At 47.4% G+C, this 17,549-nt stretch overlaps 6 protein-coding genes across 6 annotated transcripts; 2 read left to right on the forward strand and 4 right to left on the reverse strand.

Moving 5' to 3' along the window:
• Positions 1-173: 173 nt before the first annotated feature.
• On the forward strand, positions 174-986 carry DFL_001451 (uncharacterized protein; the record flags this gene model as incomplete). The annotated part of the gene is made up of 1 exon (XM_067630072.1): positions 174-986. The coding sequence occupies one exon, from the start codon at positions 174-176 to the stop codon at positions 984-986; it is 813 nt and encodes a 270-aa protein (XP_067492752.1).
• Positions 987-1,502: 516 nt separating this feature from the next.
• On the reverse strand, positions 1,503-2,837 carry DFL_001452 (uncharacterized protein; the record flags this gene model as incomplete). Its single annotated transcript, XM_067630073.1, has 4 exons — positions 1,503-2,234; positions 2,315-2,426; positions 2,562-2,590; positions 2,826-2,837. The coding sequence occupies 4 exons, from the start codon at positions 2,835-2,837 to the stop codon at positions 1,503-1,505; spliced, it is 885 nt and encodes a 294-aa protein (XP_067492753.1).
• Positions 2,838-3,556: 719 nt separating this feature from the next.
• Positions 3,557-5,030, reverse strand: DFL_001453 (uncharacterized protein; the record flags this gene model as incomplete). The annotated part of the gene is made up of 2 exons (XM_067630074.1): positions 3,557-4,750; positions 4,821-5,030. The coding sequence occupies 2 exons, from the start codon at positions 5,028-5,030 to the stop codon at positions 3,557-3,559; spliced, it is 1,404 nt and encodes a 467-aa protein (XP_067492754.1).
• Positions 5,031-7,164: 2,134 nt separating this feature from the next.
• Positions 7,165-8,441, reverse strand: DFL_001454 (uncharacterized protein; the record flags this gene model as incomplete). The annotated part of the gene is made up of 3 exons (XM_067630075.1): positions 7,165-7,953; positions 8,097-8,293; positions 8,369-8,441. 3 exons carry the CDS (start codon positions 8,439-8,441, stop codon positions 7,165-7,167), a joined length of 1,059 nt encoding a protein of 352 aa, XP_067492755.1.
• Positions 8,442-13,794: 5,353 nt separating this feature from the next.
• On the forward strand, positions 13,795-15,004 carry DFL_001455 (uncharacterized protein; the record flags this gene model as incomplete). Its single annotated transcript, XM_067630076.1, has 2 exons — positions 13,795-13,975; positions 14,043-15,004. 2 exons carry the CDS (start codon positions 13,795-13,797, stop codon positions 15,002-15,004), a joined length of 1,143 nt encoding a protein of 380 aa, XP_067492756.1.
• Positions 15,005-15,418: 414 nt separating this feature from the next.
• DFL_001456 (uncharacterized protein) lies at positions 15,419-17,479 on the reverse strand (the record flags this gene model as incomplete). The annotated part of the gene is made up of 5 exons (XM_067630077.1): positions 15,419-15,431; positions 15,488-16,053; positions 16,112-16,941; positions 16,994-17,133; positions 17,361-17,479. 5 exons carry the CDS (start codon positions 17,477-17,479, stop codon positions 15,419-15,421), a joined length of 1,668 nt encoding a protein of 555 aa, XP_067492757.1.
• Positions 17,480-17,549: the final 70 nt, after the last annotated feature.

Below are 17,549 nucleotides of genomic sequence, written 5' to 3' on the forward strand. Positions count from 1 at the left end.
GTCAAGCATAGAGAATCAATCAACTATACTGACAACAGCATAGCTTCATCGCGGCTATCCTGCTCTAACCGACTAAACCATGGCGGAGATACCAGCATTACTAACCAGCTGCTAGCTTTCGTAACCATGCCACAAGACGTCACCACCCATCCCCCATCACCACCATCATCACCATGCCAAACTACCTAATAACCGGCGCCGCCCGCGGCATCGGCCGAGGGCTGACCCGGCACCTCCTCTCCCAAGGCCACCGCATCTTTCTCCTCGACTCCTCCGCTCCCGAACTAACCTCCACAACCACGCACCTCTTATCCCTCGGCTTCAACACCCCCCGAAACTTCAAAACCTCATTGACCGACCTCTCCTCCCGTCCCTCCATCGGCTCCGCTATATCCTCCGCCACCGAATATTTCGAAGGGAGGGTGGACGTCTTGATCAACAATGCCTTCCCCACGCCTCATACCTGGTCGGATAACGCATCGATGGATTCGACGGACGTGGATATAATGACGGAATGGGACCATAACCTCGCGGTGGGGCTCACGGCCCCCTTCATCCTATCCCGTCTCTGCATTCCCCTCTTGACCTCCCCTCCGTCGCAACCAGGGTGTATAATTCACATCTCCTCCACCCGCGCCCACCAATCCGAAGCCAACCACGAAGCCTACTCCGCCATAAAAGCCGGATTGATAGGCCTAACCCAATCCATGTCCGTCTCCCTCGGCTCAAAGTACAAAATACGCGTTAACGCTATTTCACCGGGTTGGATTCATGTTGATGATGAATGCGGGGCTGGTGATGAGGAGGGAAGGAGGTGGGAGGATGGTTTGACGGAGAGGGATCATGAGTGGCATTCCGTAGGGAGGGTGGGCAAGGTGGAGGATATCGGTAAGGCGGTGGAGTTCCTTGTTACTTCGGAGTTTGTGACTGGGACGGAGATTGTGGTCGATGGAGGGGTTAGTAGGAAGATGGTGTATCCCGAATGAACCACTATACTACCGCATATTCGTGTGATATTTTAGTAGGGTAATGGGAACGGGTAAGAAAGAACACTGGTTATATATAATATACCGTGAATACTAAATACACGCTGCGCTTTGCTATATATACGTTCTTCTTCTGCCCGTGTTCGTGTTTCGTAGTTCCATAAAACGCCTGTTCCTGATATACATGGGGTATTGCTTTTTCTGCCAATGCTTTGATGATGATGAAAAACCAAAAAGGTATGTAAAAGAGAGTGAAAAATGACATCCGAGGGGGGTAGAAGGAAGTAAAAAACAATCCGGCCGTGATATGTTGTCCCCGGACTGCTCGCTTGATAGAAGCAGTCCGTCCATGCAATACATAGATGAATATGGTTTTTTCTGTTAGAGTCGGTAACACAGAGGATAATCTACACAGATCCAATCAGCATCTCGTATAACCCTGTATAAACCAGGGATTCATACATACCCATCAAACCCCTTCCTCCTCACCCACCCCATATCCACACATCATCTATTTCAAGCCGCAGCTTTAATCTCCTCCTCAAGCTGCAACTTCCACGCCTCCGCCGCCGCCTCCCTCAAAAAATCCTCGTTATTCCTCCCCTCTCCCTCCTTCTCCCCAACCTCACCATCACCATCCGACAACGGCGGCGAAAACAACTGTTGCTCAGCATGCGTGAACATCCTAAGCGTATCTTCAGCCGTTTCATCGTCATCTTCAAGTTGTGCTTCAAATTCCGGGTCTCGGAGGATGGGGTCGATGTCAAAGCCTGGGAAAATGGAGGTGGGGACTGATATAGCCGGTTTGGTTAATGCGTTTGCGGCTGTAAGGGTCGTTGGGGTAGTAGATGATGACGAGGTCAGTCTCGTAGGAGATATGGCGGTACTGCTACATCCACTCGAACTAGCCGAACCCCCTCTTCCAAACATCGGAGCTACAGGTGCCACACTCGCAGGAGAAGTAAGCGTCTGATCTAGCACCCTCAACTTCGTAGGTCTAACATCGAAACCATCAGCATCATCATCAGAAGCTCTTCGTTTCGCAGACTTTGGCGTCACGGGCGAGCTCGCTGTCCCCGCAATTTCATCAAAGATATTCGGTAACCCCTGAAGAATGGCACTTGATAACGCTTCTTCCGCGGTTTTCTTCGCGGTGGCGGGATCAATCGCTGGAGTTTTTGGGAGTGATTGCCGCCGCTCGGAAGACGGGGTTGTAGTGGAAGATACCGTTGCGGGTTCTTGGGCGTCCTGTCGAGGTTTTTCAACCTTCTTTAGCATATCCCCCCCTCTCTTTTGGATTCTTTGGAAGAAAAGGGTCATGTATATACCGAAGACTGAGATTCCCGCCGAGGTTCATATTTACGAGCCTTCCGAGACGTCATCCGCGTCGTGGGTTTACGTTCAAAATGTATCATTCGTTCGTGGCGTACGACGAGATCCCTATCCCGATTTTAACGTAAATCAGCATCCCCCCATTCTCCAATGAAGCCTTTGTTCCGTTCTCGATCGGAATTAACAGAGCTTCGTCCGACGAAAATGACACACTTACTTCCTCGAAAACATGCACGAGCATACGGAACATCCAAACGGTTTCTCTTGCGTATCTACATCCCACAATCGAATCCCCGCAGTTAATTAGCCTCCATTCGTACTTTCCAACCGTTCCAGATCCAGATCCGTAATTGTCCCCTCCCAAACCCACAGCTATCTTATCCCCGCCGTACGTAGCACGTTGTGGTTTTTTTTTTTCCTCAACAAGAATCCACACACACACAAACCATCCCAGCCAGGATCCAGCGAAGAAAAAAGAGGAGACAGGGAAAAAAATGTGTTACTCACGACTCCTTTCATGTCTAGCCAGATGCTCAGATCGTTTGAACACACTCTGACAGAACCTGCAGGTATATGTCCTCGGAGGTTTAGGTACTCTTGGCGACTTTGTCATTATTTCCTTCTAAATAATATCTATATAATAAAAATACTCGAAGGGTAAGAATGATTTGAGAACGAAAAGGTAAGAAGTCGCAATGACGTCTCAAAAAGATGAATTGTTAAAAAGAGAACTGCGGGCAGCAAGCTATCTTATCGTGAAAGGCGGAGGGAGGATTTAGATCTAGCTAAGGGCTTTTTCTTTGGAGGGGTGAAGGGGAGCTGTAACTGGCAAAGCCTTATTTTGATAGCTGCTGGGGGAAAATGCAACAGGGTCAACACAGAATGTCAAGGAACCTTCCATTCTCGGGAAAGCGAGGGATGGCTGCTGTTTGGGTGTCATATTATCACTGCTACAAGATATAAGCAATAAGTTGATAATAGTAGCCCATATGGTACTGGGTATCGGAGTTGGGATCTATTTTATGAGGTATCGGCTTGGTTTGGAGATATACACCCACATTTGAAGTACCCTCCATGGAACCACGATTGGATTTCAAGTCATGTCGGCGTGATATCGGTTTCGTTAAGACATCGTTGATCCATTAATCTATCATGATATATATACATTTCAATCTAATCTAATAATTATATACTTAACAGATAACTCGGAATAAAATAATACCGAATAAAAAATGTCATCAAGCCTTCTTCTCCACTCTCTCATCTTCCACGCCCTCCTCGACCCCCCTCTCCTCCTCGCCGACCGCCCTTCCCTCCTCAACTTTTTGCTTCATAAGCAACTTTGCCGTTATAAAAAGGCACATCCCCCCGGTAACCAGTCCCCCACAAAGCACCTGCGCCCCTCTAAACTTCCCGCGTGGAATATCAATCAACGTCCCAGCAACCGGATTCCCCGTCAACAACCCCGTCGCCGCAAACGTAAACGCCATGCCAAGTCTCGTACCAACCTCGCTCTGTTTCCCACCCATGCTCGCAATAGCCGTCGGCGGTAAACTAACCACCGTCCCCGACAAAAACCCATATAAAATCGCAAACACCACGGTCGAAGGTGCAGACCTCATTCCTATCCATGCAAACCCCATAACCGCGGTCCCAAACGCCGATGGAATCATAATATTTATCGGGCCCAGCTTATCCGCCACAATCGAGGGTATGGTCCTCCCAAATATCGACGCAACGTTCATGATCGTAAGTAATTGGTATGAAAGGTCTTTATCCAACCCGATAAGTTCAGCCGCATACCCCTGTATATAAAAATAAGGAATATAAAGCCCCATGAACGTAATCATCAACGCCACGGCAGTGAACGTATACGGCGCCTGCCTGAACGCACTCGGCAAGAACAAACTCCTGGGTCCGGATGGGTACTGTAACGGTTTCATAATACTAATCGAGCCGATTAATAACACCATCGTCATGAACCCCAAAACTCTCGTCGCCCATCCGAACCCAATAGTATCGACCATCGACCTGAACGCAACGGAATATACAATACCCCCCACGCTACCACCCGTGGACCCTAATCCCGTCGCGAAACTTCGCTTCATGGTGAAATACCCGGCTATGACGGCTACAGATGGGACGAATAGGAAGCCCGTACCCAGGCCGATACAGATACCCTGGGAGAGGAGGACCTGCCAGTACGTGGTGGAGATACTGGTCATCATGATCCCTAGGACTACTAAGAAGGAACCGGTGCAGGCGAGGTATCGAAAATATCCTTTGTCGTATAAGGGACCGGTTAGGACGCCTACGAACATTAGGAGGAAAGCCTGGATCGATCCTATCCAAGAAATATTCGACGCGGGGACGCCCTTTAGATGGTCGGTTGCGTAGTAATTCTGATAAACGCCGAAGGAATTTACAAAACCCTGCACAACAACCAGTCAGCCAAATACTATCTTCGAAAATAAGCTTCCACCGAGCCCTCAGCCTACCCACCCAACTAGCAAAGAACAAAAAGAAGGACCCAAAAACCTGGGTCCAAGCCTTCATGCCACCATCAGGCGGTACAGGCGCATCCATGTTATCGGATACACCAGTATTAACATTCTCAGTATCAGTCGTCGATGGTGCTACGTCGTGCGGCAAGCGTAGTTCCTTGTCCATGTCGATGTCGCCAGGAGATGTCGAAGCACTAGCGGTCGGCATCGTTTACGGTTGAGATGGATGAAGCCGAGAAAATTAGAGAAGTCGAACAAAAATGTGCTCAGCTTCTACTTAAAGATGATATCATCGATCGAAACAAGAAGCGGAACCCCCAACGAAGATATAGAAGAAAGAAAGATATCACGAAGGGGAAATAGATCCGGCCGGAACCCGGCAACGTTTTTAAATCCCCTAGCTTCCCAATGCAAAGCCAAAGCTTCCCTAATCACAAAAATCACCAAGATATCCACTTCGCACGCGATCCATCATCACCTAGCCCACAATTCTGGCCTAATATTCGTCAAGCAAGATACGATGTAAGCCATGTAATAAATCTTAGCTAACAACTTCCAACAACCGTTCACCAATGAATGACTCCAACAGGAAGCGGGCCGGTGGACACAGCATATTTCTGCCTCGGCAGGAAGCAAGCTGAGGAGCTCAATTGAATCCATAGCTTAGAAAAGAAACCTCGTACGGGCATTTTGCGACGGAAGGACCCCACCACTCGCATTTTTTTCCCATGCAGCAGCTCTGTTGGACTTTTGATCTTGCTGACAAATATAGTTGTTGTCTTTTTCCAAGTTCGGAGCCGCGGAGCACCGTTGTGGGGATTTTTATGAGAAGGAACTTCGGGCAAAGCCTAATTTTTTTTTTTCTCCCTCGTATGAGGAAAAAAAAAAAATACAACGATCCAACACGAATCTCTCGGACAAAAGCCACAGACGCGCGCTATAGCGCTAGATGACTACCAGATCCTTCACAATACCAAAAGAGACGCTAGTCCTGACGGCAAGTCCGTCCGTTAGCTTACAAAGCAATTTTATTCGTATGTTCTGAAGAGGCTTGGCCAACGACCTGCGGTTCTGCTGTGACTCAGAGAATATCAACCTGGGTAAGCTTGTGCTCCGAAGCTCGAGCTTGGGTTCCCACAGCAAGCTACACAGCTACCTTGAGCGAGACGGTGGGACGGAAGATACCAGAGTATGGATACCGTTGAAGTGGATAATCGTATGGGAGGTCGAGATCGATCTTACAACTTTCGATACATCCGACATGGCGATATAAGTTCGGAAGCGGGATTGATTTATTTGTTTTAAACAGATAGACATATAGACACTGTGGTATATTCGATCTATATAGCCCATAGGCCTAATGACCGTGCTGTTAATTCCGTCATATTCGAGGCTCTGGTATCCTACAACAGATCCCTCAACTACCGCTCCTACCGGCAATCCAAACAATTGGCCAGTCATACCTTTTGAACAGGTACTCGAGCCTAACCCCTGGACCATGCTGATGGCTGGCCCCGAGACTACACCGGACCCGGATATAAAGCGATTGAATCAGACCCCTCGGAATCAAACAATTAGTTACCCCGCAAATACATATCCACGACCACTGCCCGAACAACCCACTGGTCTTGTAATATTTTGCCAACTACTCACTAATCCCGAGATCAACATCCCAAGGACTTATATCCCAATTTAATGAATTCAGCACCTGCAAACCTCAAAAGCACACACCATCTAACCGACGACATATGGAATAATATATGCCCAGCGTTAACATCAAACACTAAGCTTTCATCGACCCCTCAGGAACCTTGTTCCACGAAATACTAATCACGTTTCACGGAAACCAAACCGTCTCGCGCGTTCATCCACGTCCAAAGTTCAACAGCGGCACGTACGTGTCGCGCGTCAAGGCTGGGTAGTATCACGAAATGATGTCAAAGTTTCAATATTCTACAACCCCTTCTCATTACCCATTTAGTTTACCAGATAAAGTGGCAGAATCATCAAATCATTAAATCGATCGACCCCAGTGATTCCAGCAACAGCACACAAAAATCTAAAAAGCCTTTGTAAACCCCGCCGCTTTAGAATGAGAAAAAGAAGGTATCTGTACATGAGAAAGAAAAGAAGAAAAGGTTATGTGTACCATCCAAACTCCGCGCCAATAACGTTATATGTGCAGCATTTTTAAGGATTATGATGGCGATGATGATGACTATGAGGTGAAAAGGCGACCGAGGTATTTATAATGAAAGGGGGGTATTAATGGGAGAGAAGAGGAGAGCGTATATAACTCCTCCGAATCCAGAACAAAGGGATAGAACGTAGTATAGAAAATACTACGACTTCCCTAGCTTCCCCGGTGCAGCCAAATGAATCTCCGGACACCACTCTGCAATCTCCCCAATCTTACTCGGAGCAGCCTTATGAACCTTATGATACCCCATCGGCTGTTTCTGCGCCTGGATATGGAAGTGGTATTCACAGGCAAACTCCAATGCCACCTCATTACTAGGTAACTTGGCACCGATGAGATCCATATGCTTGGAGTACCAAACATCTTCTCCTTCAAACTTGAACAATCCGGTCCTGGTATCCTCCTCATAATTATGTTCTTTCAAGATCCTTAGCACCGTATCGCGATTCCGTAGAGATAATCCACCATTATACATCCTCCCTTCGGGAGCCAACGTAGCCCCAATAAAATCCCATTCCAGAAAGTCGTCGACGGTTTTATGTGCGTTTCCGCAAATGATCGCATCGGCCTGGAAGATCAATACATTCTTGGCGGGTGCAAGATCCTCCCACATCCATTTATCGGCTAAAAAGGTATTAACCCCTTTCCTAGACGTCATTTCGAACCTTGTCGGTAAGAAACGGACTTGTATTCGGCCTTCATCGAGAGCACGGGTCCAGACTCTGCTGACGTTGGCTACTCCGGGTTTTAGGTAAGCATCATAGGTTTCTCGAGAGGTATAGTAAACTATCGGCCATTCGGGACCAAGGACGCCGGAGAAGTGCATGACGAGGGGGACATGTTGAGGAGAGAAGGAGGTGTCTGCTATGGCCGCGACTTTGGAGGAGATTTTGAATTGTCGTGAAGATTTGGGTATTGTCGAGCCGTATTTCTAGTGCGTTCGTTCAGCCGCATTAGCCACTCGCCCACTCTGTATACTTCCCACCTCTCCGTATCACCAACAGGACCGGCAATGGATATTATAGAGCAGTCAAGGCGGTTATGACGGGGGAATTTGGGGGAGAAGGCACTCACGAGGGTAAGGGGCTGACTAGGCGTGAGAGTGATCAAACCTAGTAACACCAGCAGGGTGACGGCCACCAACACGTTCCTGGTGGACAACATGAGGGTCATGAATCCACAACGGCGACGTCTGAAAAAGAAAGGAACAATGGGAAAGGATAGCTGGCGAAGATTCATGCACAGACTCAGCGGAGGTTGAGTATTTTTATCTTTAAAATGATCATCAGTGTCGTTCTTTCTAGTGGTATTAACCCCTGGCAGTTTTGCAGGCGGGAAGGTCGCACATGGTTCTTGGTTGGGTTCGCAGGTGGGCAGATCGCCTGTGACTTCTTTAAAAGGCGGGAACAGGAATACCATTCCTATTCACACTTCTAACCAACCAACTTCAGCATGCTAATATTCTCAGACAGAAGGGGAAAATGGGAGGCAGTTTTTGGTTTTGGGAGGCCAAGGCTGTGCCTACCAGCGAGGTTGCATCTTATTCCACTTCCATCACCCCGCTATGCCACTTCAGGGTTAGTCTGATATGTCACCCAGCCTTACCTCACTCAAGCATTGGCTAACAGCTCATGGCCCGCATGCATGGAACGTATACTGTGGTAGGTTCGTTCTACTTCCGTGAACGGAAAGTAAACCTCGTAACATCGTGGGATATTATTCCGGCTTCATCGGAGCCTTTGGAGGAATATTCAAACCTCAACCCGTCGACTTCATGAGCATTCTATACGCTGCTCTCACCTCGCTTCGGGCCTGAAGATTGCTTCCATGGATGGCTTCATTTCTTACAGGGGTTTCTCGCCTGCAAATGGCAGCATATGAGATTAAATCGCTGCCGGAATACCGCATCATTCGTAGGACCGAAATTCTGGCTTAACTTGGCCTTGGCCTTGGCCCAATCACAATTACCCAACGGGCGTTTATTAATTTCGGTCCTATCTGTGCCCCCCACCGCGTGAGGATAACATTATGACTGTTAACATCTGCATCGACTTTGTACGGAACTTCACCTCGCTTCGGCCCCACTGAAATTGGGTTTGAAAGTAGGGAGCTTATCAACCCTCGCATACACGTATTCGACGACCGATATCCGACATCAAAACCTCTTGGGCCCCTCTAGTACTTGGATTAGTGGCAGAATCCAACTTTCTGACCACGAGAAGCTGGTAGAACCGCTGGCCGGCCTGGCCAGCTGACTAATCATCCAACAACCGATGCGACGGCAGCTGGGCAATGCATGGATATTGTGTAAACCAGTAAGGCAACTCCAACTACGGTGTAGACCCGCAGATCCACGGCCTAGAACTCAATCGACCCTAGTCTCACCAATCGATCTTAATTCTCGAATCCTCCGTCAGCATCCGGAGATCAGCCATCAGACGAATAGGCCACACAATTGCAAAACCAAATAGCGAACATAACACAAAAACAACACAAAAGTTACTGCCTACCGCCCTACTTCCTAGCCTGTTTACCGGCCTAACCAGAGGCCTACCTAGATGTTTACCTGTCTACTCACTTATCGCCAGTTTGGAGAGGTGCCTAAGTGAGTAGGCTAGTAAGTAGCTAGGAGAGGGGGTAGATATATAGGTGGACTGGTAAGAATAGTGGGAAGTCGCAGGCCGGTAAGTAAGTATATATGCGAATACAGGCAGGCCAGTAAGCAGGCCTATGAACAGGTTTACCAACCAGTCAGTAAATAAGTACTTAATAGATGGGCTAGTACAAGTGCTACTAATCATTCCATTTAATTTTACAAATCTTTTGTAAATAAATCCTAGCGCCCATTCTTTATCCACGCTTTATATCTATCCCAAAATCAAGTACCAGAGTATTAGAGGAGTGCTCATCTACAAAGGATGGGGTGTGCAGGAGACAATGCAATGGGAGATTATTTCGGTCCCATCCCTAGTTTGCTATTGCGGCCCCCATTAAAAAAAACTAACATCATTACCCCGTGCATAATCACAGAAGTCTATCGCTAGTCTTCTAGCCTACAGCTACTTCTAATACGTTAGTAGCCTGCAAACCAGCTTGTAAACCACAAGTCTACAAGTCGATCAATTTACAGGCAGGAACCACACGTCCACAGGCTTGTGAATCAGACGCATACATGACAAGCCTGTGAGATAGAGTTTATCCATATCTTTGTCCTCCAAAGCTAGAGCTCGGAGGTTTTGGATGTAATTGAATTTCTTTTCTTGAATGGTCGTAGGCGAAAAAATTCCGTCAGAAGGGATTTGATATTTATCCCGAACCTGCAATTTTGCTTGGCCGGTGTTTATGGAGAAACTTTCGTTGTTGTCAGTCCAAACACCATGGCCGTAGACGTCGAATCCCCTAACAGAAGTACTCCGCGTCTAGTGACGTCGAACAAGCTGGATCTTGCCTTTAATAGTAGTCGTGGTAGGGATGGTCCCAGTGGTCAGCCACATATTGCTGTTTTGATCAATCAAAGCATCGATCGCATCTCCGAAATCATTTTTGTCACTATATCCATCCTGCCTAATCTAGACCACAATTCCTTCACTTGGCGAGTGTGCCAGATCCTTGAGCCAGGTGTACATTCCCTCAAACACCAATAACAAACAGCACCGCATTCTGGGGATCGTGAGCTGCGAGATTGGTAGATCCGGTTGCAAGTGGCTCATCCATCTATCAAGAAGAAGACTTGACACCGCAAGACGGCTTGCCCAGCACAATTGGGACGTTTGAGAATCATTCCAGATTGCGTACAAAACATTATTATAAATTGCCAGGGTAGATCGGGAGGATCCTATTCTTTGTGGTGGAAACCGTTGATTGCTGCTGAATTCGCTAACGAAAAAATATTGGGAATAATCCCGTACTGACTTTTCAAGCCAACAAACACCAAGTGTGCGGCGCTGCTTACAGCGGAAACTCCAGTGTTTCCGCCTTGGAGTTTTGGACCACAAGATGCTGCCAATCTCCGGAGGCTGGTAAGTATTCCCGTCCAATTTGATCATTGTAGATATGATGGTGTAAAGGCCCTCAATAATCGACGGACACCGTGTGTAAAACTCCATTAAGAACCGACAGGCTTGGGGGTGCTTGGACCTTTTGGCCGGGTCCCTTAAACTTGTTGGCGTCTGGCCACTGGGTATCAGTTAGAGTAACGTAGTATATCTGTTGATCAGAGCCGACGAAAAAGACCCAGAGTGAGTTTGCATGTCAGGCAGGTGCGAACTCGGTGGTTACTGGGCCCGGTGGACGGCCCAAGTTTGCCGCCCTTGTGATGGCAAGCTTGCTTAATTACCGTTAATAGGTCTAAGGAGTAGTTCACCTCAGAAAGTTCTTTAGATATATAACTATTTAAGCATACATATTTAGGTGCTCATGGTTACTTAAGTATATATTTGTCTTTTAGAATAGCTATAATTAATTCAATAGCCATTGATTTAAAGGAAATCAAAGCGTACAACCTTGAATACTTCGACATTTTATCGATTTGACCTCGCTTGCATTGACACCAACCCCCCCAAAATCGGTGCAATCAGTACAAGATCCGCAGCACAATTGTCTATGGCCGATACTGAGCAAAACGTCCAAACGAAAATATATAAAATCCAACACGAAATGATGTTCCTAGGCACAAGGATTATCGAGTTGTCGACACAACTGGGAACTGGGGTATTCTAGAGAATTGACTTAAAGATGAAAGCGGAAAAGAGTAACATACGCAAATCAGAATTGTTAAGAAGTCAGTTTACTGGGGATGATTTGGGACTGCTGGCAAAGTTGACAGCTAATCTAGAATACCTTGCCATCGGAAGAGTCGTGAGTACTTCCAACTGGGAAGAACCCAGGTTGGGAAATGTTCTAAATATGTTCTTGGAAAACAATAAGAGGCTTTCGATGGAAAATATTATCATCATGGATTTTACGGGCAGAGCATGGGGCAATGGGTCTTTTTGTGGAATTGACTAGCGGCTTGCACACCCAGCAGTGTAAACTTGACAATGGTCGTAAGGTCCGAGCCTGTGGGTGAACTTATTACCTCGCTATTCTACCAATTGATCAATCAATCTTCTCCTATATTTGCTAGCCGTAACATGGAATTTAGCGCTAGATACCCCGGTCGTGGTTCGTACCGATATCGAAATACATCTCGGAGATAACCAGTCAATCAGCCTTATTTCATCTATCATATGACCATCTCAGAAAACTTTCTAGGTTGTCCCCGAAAGAAATTTCCAGTCAGCCCCTCTTTTTCGTCGAATATTCGAAGGCAAATGGACAACAAAGCATTGTAGCCTGGTATTTCGTTCCAATACCCGCGTCAACGCTGAGTATTTGCAACTAACGTTAGATATTAGTAAAGGTTTCCAAACCTTAATTCTCGCACCAATGGTCCTTTCATATTTCAAGGCTCAAAGACGTCGACATCCTGTCAGCGATAGAACCAGCCACATCTTGAGTGTGGCGTTCGAGGCGCAGACAGCAGACCCTGGTCGATCTTTATCTCCGTGAGCCAATGGTATCCGTCACATATCACTTGGCACAGCAGCTGCACAATCTGGGGCTCGAAGCAACCGACGCGAAGAATGAACTTATCCCCTTGCATTTTTCTTCATATCAACCGACACAATGCTAGTGGTTGTATTCGCACAGACATGCTTGTAGTTTCCAGTGGCCAGAAACCGCGACCATGGATCATCAATGCAGATGGAAAAGCTTCAGTCAGCCCATCGCGCCGGCCATTATGCATCATAAAAGTCAACCCACTGGAGCAGTCCAAGGAGCCGCCGAAACACGGAGTTTACACACATTCAAGCTTCCTCCCACTTGATAACCACGCGGTTTTCCCATCAATGGCTTCAGCCAACCCGAATCCAGCACGTTGCAGTCGAATTCATCTTGTTGAATTTCAGCCCGTGCTCCAGTATCATATCATATCATAACCTCGTATCGATCTCGAATTTGTGGCAAGCAAATATGATACAGATCGAAATTACTAGGAGCTCGATTAAGCTTCATGATCAATGCCTTTAGGCAGCGAATGATCGGCGGATATCGCAGCTGCATATGTGCATGCTAGAGATCAAAGGTAATCTAGATCCCTTGCTGGATAGTCTGTGATACACACAGCAGGCGCCGGGAAACCTGCAGTCTTTAAACGAAGAATCCACCGGATTCGGTACCGGCAGGGGTCCCAAAAAAAAAAAAGAAATGATACCAGCGACAAAGCCAGTGCCTATGGGGAAAAAGACCGAACCCAGATGTGAAAGCTTGACGATTTTTAGACATTTTGCTGCGCTCGTGGTGCAGCGATGGCGTGGACTGGCAGGTCCCGACTTTCGACTAGCTGCTTTCGCCAGTCGATTGGAATGTTGGATATATATAAAGAACGGAAATTCCCGCTCTTCCATTCTTAGCTCATCGTGCTTGTTCTTCAGACATCATTCCAGCTTCCTTCAAAGCCTGTAATAATTTTTGACGATTTGGTTGCGGTTCGCTAGGTAGCTCTGTTGAAGCTATTGAAGTGGTCGTTCTTTTATATTCGGCCTACTACACGCTCTCTCGGGCCTCACCATTCTCCAACAATCCCAACACAGCGCATTCTTCTTGCATTCTTTCACCAACCTTCATCCACCTATATACGGGCCTCACCCTACTACTATCTTCTTAAGCCTTACCTCAATTGATAACTAAAGTAATCAATCATATCAATAGCACTCTCATCGAGATCACAATGCTCGCCAAATCCACGCTCGTTCTCGCGGTCCTTATCGGCGCTGCGGTTGCTGAATACGCCATCCCAGTTGGGAACCTCGTCCCTCGCTATAATCGTCTCCAGCGCAAGCAGGTTGTCGATATCGGTTCTTCGGTTTGCCCAGCCGGCCAATACCAGTGCATTAACATCGTCGGATGTTGTAAGTAGCACACATTTGATTTTAATTTGATTCCTTTGAAGCAGCTTCTAACTAGCCTTCATTTCAGGTCCTGATGGGTTCTATTGTGGCTCCTTCGACGGGAAAAGTGGCTGCTGCCCTAACGGTGACGACTGCAACACCGTAGCACCCGCTCCAACAGCACAAACCAGCGCCGCTAGTGGCAATGGTAGTGGAAACGGCTCTGGTTCCACTGCTACTGGCGAAAACGGCTCTTCCCCTACCAAGACTAGCGGTGACGAATCCTCTCCTACCAATACTGGCTCTGGTAACGAATCAGGCCCGAGCGGAAACGGTTCCAGCCCTACTGAGACTAGTGCTGCTGGTAACGGCGGCGGCGGCGGCTCTGGCACTAGGACTGGCGATGCCGGCTCGCCAACTGGTACTGGAGCTGGTGGAAATGGTGGTAGCGGTGGCTCTCCTACAAATACCGACTCTAGCGAAGATGGAAACACAGCCGCTCCAACGGCCACCAGTTCAGATGGGGCTTCTCAGACTGGAGGCGCTGGCAACGGAAATGGTGGCATCTCTGGTTCACCAACAGGTACTGAAACTGGCCGCGATGGAGCTTCTGCAACTGGAACCGAAACTGAAGGTTCCTCTCCAACAACAACTGGGGCTGGAAACGGCAGTGGAGCATCTGGGACAGCTACTGGTGCCGGAACAGTCACTGGTACCGGTGCAGGTTCCGAACCAACAGGTACCGGCCTAGAAAGCGCCCTCGTCGTCAGTGTTACTACCGGTGCTACTCAAACCCGAGTAACCTCCACCGGAAACGCTACAGGAACTGATGATGAGGATATCATTCCAATCTCTACTACCACTAGTGATGAAATCGATAGAGTCACCGGCACCACAACTAGCCCCGGATCCGCCACAGGTACAGGCAATGGCGAAGGAAGCGCTGGCTCCCACTTGCAACCTGCCGCCATGTCGACAGTACTCCTCTTCTCCGGCCTCGTTGGCGGAGCCATCGTGATTGGTGGAACCATTTTCAGCTCTCTGGTCTAAGCGAGCGTTCCCATTATACCTTTACTCTCACTATACAATTAATGTATAATTCCTTCGCGAACCTTCATTTTCTTTTACATTCATACTGGAAGGCATCTCAATAATTTATGCCCCTTGTTTCCTTACGACTTTCTTTTGAGATACGGGCTCGCGGATTCTTTACACATTTGGCTTTTTCTTTTTGCAGGCGTGTTATGCAGGTTTGATTCTTCGCTTTTATGTTTCATTTCACTTGGGTAATTGGTACATGCGTAGTTGGTGGACAGCAAATGATGGTTGCTACCACATCCGTTGGATACACCGATAGCTCTGACTTGAGATTCCAGAATCCCGCACCTAAAGGAACCCTATAAATTGAGCAACAAAATAGAAACAAATAACATTCTTCTTACACCCTTCTAATATATTCCAAAATCAGTGCTCACACCTAGAACCCGTTAGCATGACTCCTCTATATCCCAGAAGGTAAAGGTTCAGACTTACAAGCTATAACTCTCGCCCTGCACAGCCTCACTATCATTTATGAACGAAGATCTTTCCTCCATCAACTCTCCCCGATACTTCTCAGCTTCTTCCCGAGTAACCACTGGTGGCAACGCCTCCACAATCAAGTGGAAAACTTCCTCAGGCAGATCCCCGAGCGGTCCCTGTCTCAACGTATCCACCAGATCCTTTCTGGCTTCGGGTTGCTGGGGTGCCACGACCCTACTAGTGGGTACCTCATTTTCCTTAGACGGATCACATAGGAAGAAAACCAAAACCTTTCTGTAACCTGGTTTAGTTTTATCCACCAATTCGAAAGGTTGAACTTGATGTTGGTAGATATTTGGAAAAGCGATTGCCCGATTGTTTTTTGTTTTGATGCCACCGATTTCTTGAACGGTATTGCCGGAACTACTCATATTATGGACGGTTGTCCAGTTTGAGTCTTGAGGAAGGCTCCATCCCATGTCCTCCATAGAATCGATAGTACGACGGAAGCCTAGCTCTGAGTTTGTAATGTTCTCTTGTGCGTAGTAGTAGATACCAGTTGAGATGATTCGTTCGTTCTGCCACATAGCTAGTTAATTCCACCTGCCTTCTCGAAGATTTGATGTTATTCCTTACCATCATCGCCTCTACATGCCAAGAACCCCCTTCGTACTGTGGATTCTCCGGTGTCAATATGATATTAGCGAGCTTAACAATGACTTTGGCTGTCTTCCCTTCCAACTTGATTTCTTCCGTGATATTCGGAGGGGTCCAGATTCTATTTAGTTTTAGATCTCCTAGGTCCCGAACTTGATAGGGCGCAGTATCTCGTTTCTCTTTTTTCTCGTCATCTCCATCATCTTCATCATCTTCAGGCTCTTCCCAATAATCGTCTCCTATATCATCTCTTAACCTATCCCCTTCTGGGGTATCAGGGAACTCATGTATAAAATCCTCCATCTTCACTGTCAGTTCTTCGCCGCGTTCAAATTGTCCTAGCAATTCGTTAAACTTCTCTTTGTGAGGCTCAAAAAACAGCCATTCTACTTCTTCGCCATCGTGAGTGTAGGAATCGGGACTGTCAACTCGGCTCCAGTGCTGAAAACGTCGGTGTAGATCTGCAAGTACATGATTGAACAACGGTACAAACCGTTGGAATATGCGTTCTAGAATTGGGTAGAACAACTTTTGTTGGTCGCCAGTCGAGAGGTTATTGATATAACTGACAATTTTGACTTTGCCGTCGGCGCCGATTTCAAGTTCGGACGGCAACCAAGAAAACCTATCGGAAAAGTTGTCTTCGATTGCGCTGTCTGGGAGTTCTATCGGCTTTCCATCAATCAAGCTGATAGAGCGACCGTAGATTATGGGCCATAGAGAAGGGTGGACAAGGTCGAGTACTTGTCCGTTAGACCCGGGATGCCAGTCCTTCTGGTCGTCTGGAACGTTCTCCAAAGTCGCAACAGCTAGAACCATTCAGCTTCTGTACTCCTATAACTATAGCTATAGAACCCTTACCGTCAATAAGCTCCTTCCTAAGCTCTTCATCCACCAAAGAATCAGACCTCCACACACAATCCATATCCGGCTCCAACCCATACAATTCTGGTTTCTTCTTCGCCTCGTCCACAAAGGGTTTATACCCATCAACCAACTCCCTATACGCAAACTCGATATCCTCTTTATTCCACGCCAAAATCTTTTTCCACTGCGAGATTCGCGTTTGATCTTGTGCCTCACGAATCCACTTCACGACGAGAGCACGGTCGAGAATTTTTTCATTCCAGTTGGGTTTGTTACGAATTGCGCAGGAGAATTTGCGGAGGTATTGTTCACGCCAGGTGAGGACTTCTGTGGTGTTATCTCCGTCTAGGGGTGTGGGTACACTGGTGGAGTATCTTCGGGGAGCTCATCTTCCGTTTCTTCTTCCGCTTTCTTTTCTGCAGCTTCCCCTTCAGCGGCTTCCACCACTGGGGCGGGTGAGGCAAGATCCATTTCTGACATTGTAGTAGACAAAGATATTTGTGTTGATTATGTTGTATTTCTGTATGGGGTTTCGCAACGGCTGAAGCTT

Source organism: Arthrobotrys flagrans (genome assembly GCF_004000055.1).
Source record: "Arthrobotrys flagrans strain CBS H-5679 chromosome Unknown unitig_3, whole genome shotgun sequence".
NCBI lineage: Eukaryota > Fungi > Ascomycota > Orbiliomycetes > Orbiliales > Orbiliaceae > Arthrobotrys > Arthrobotrys flagrans.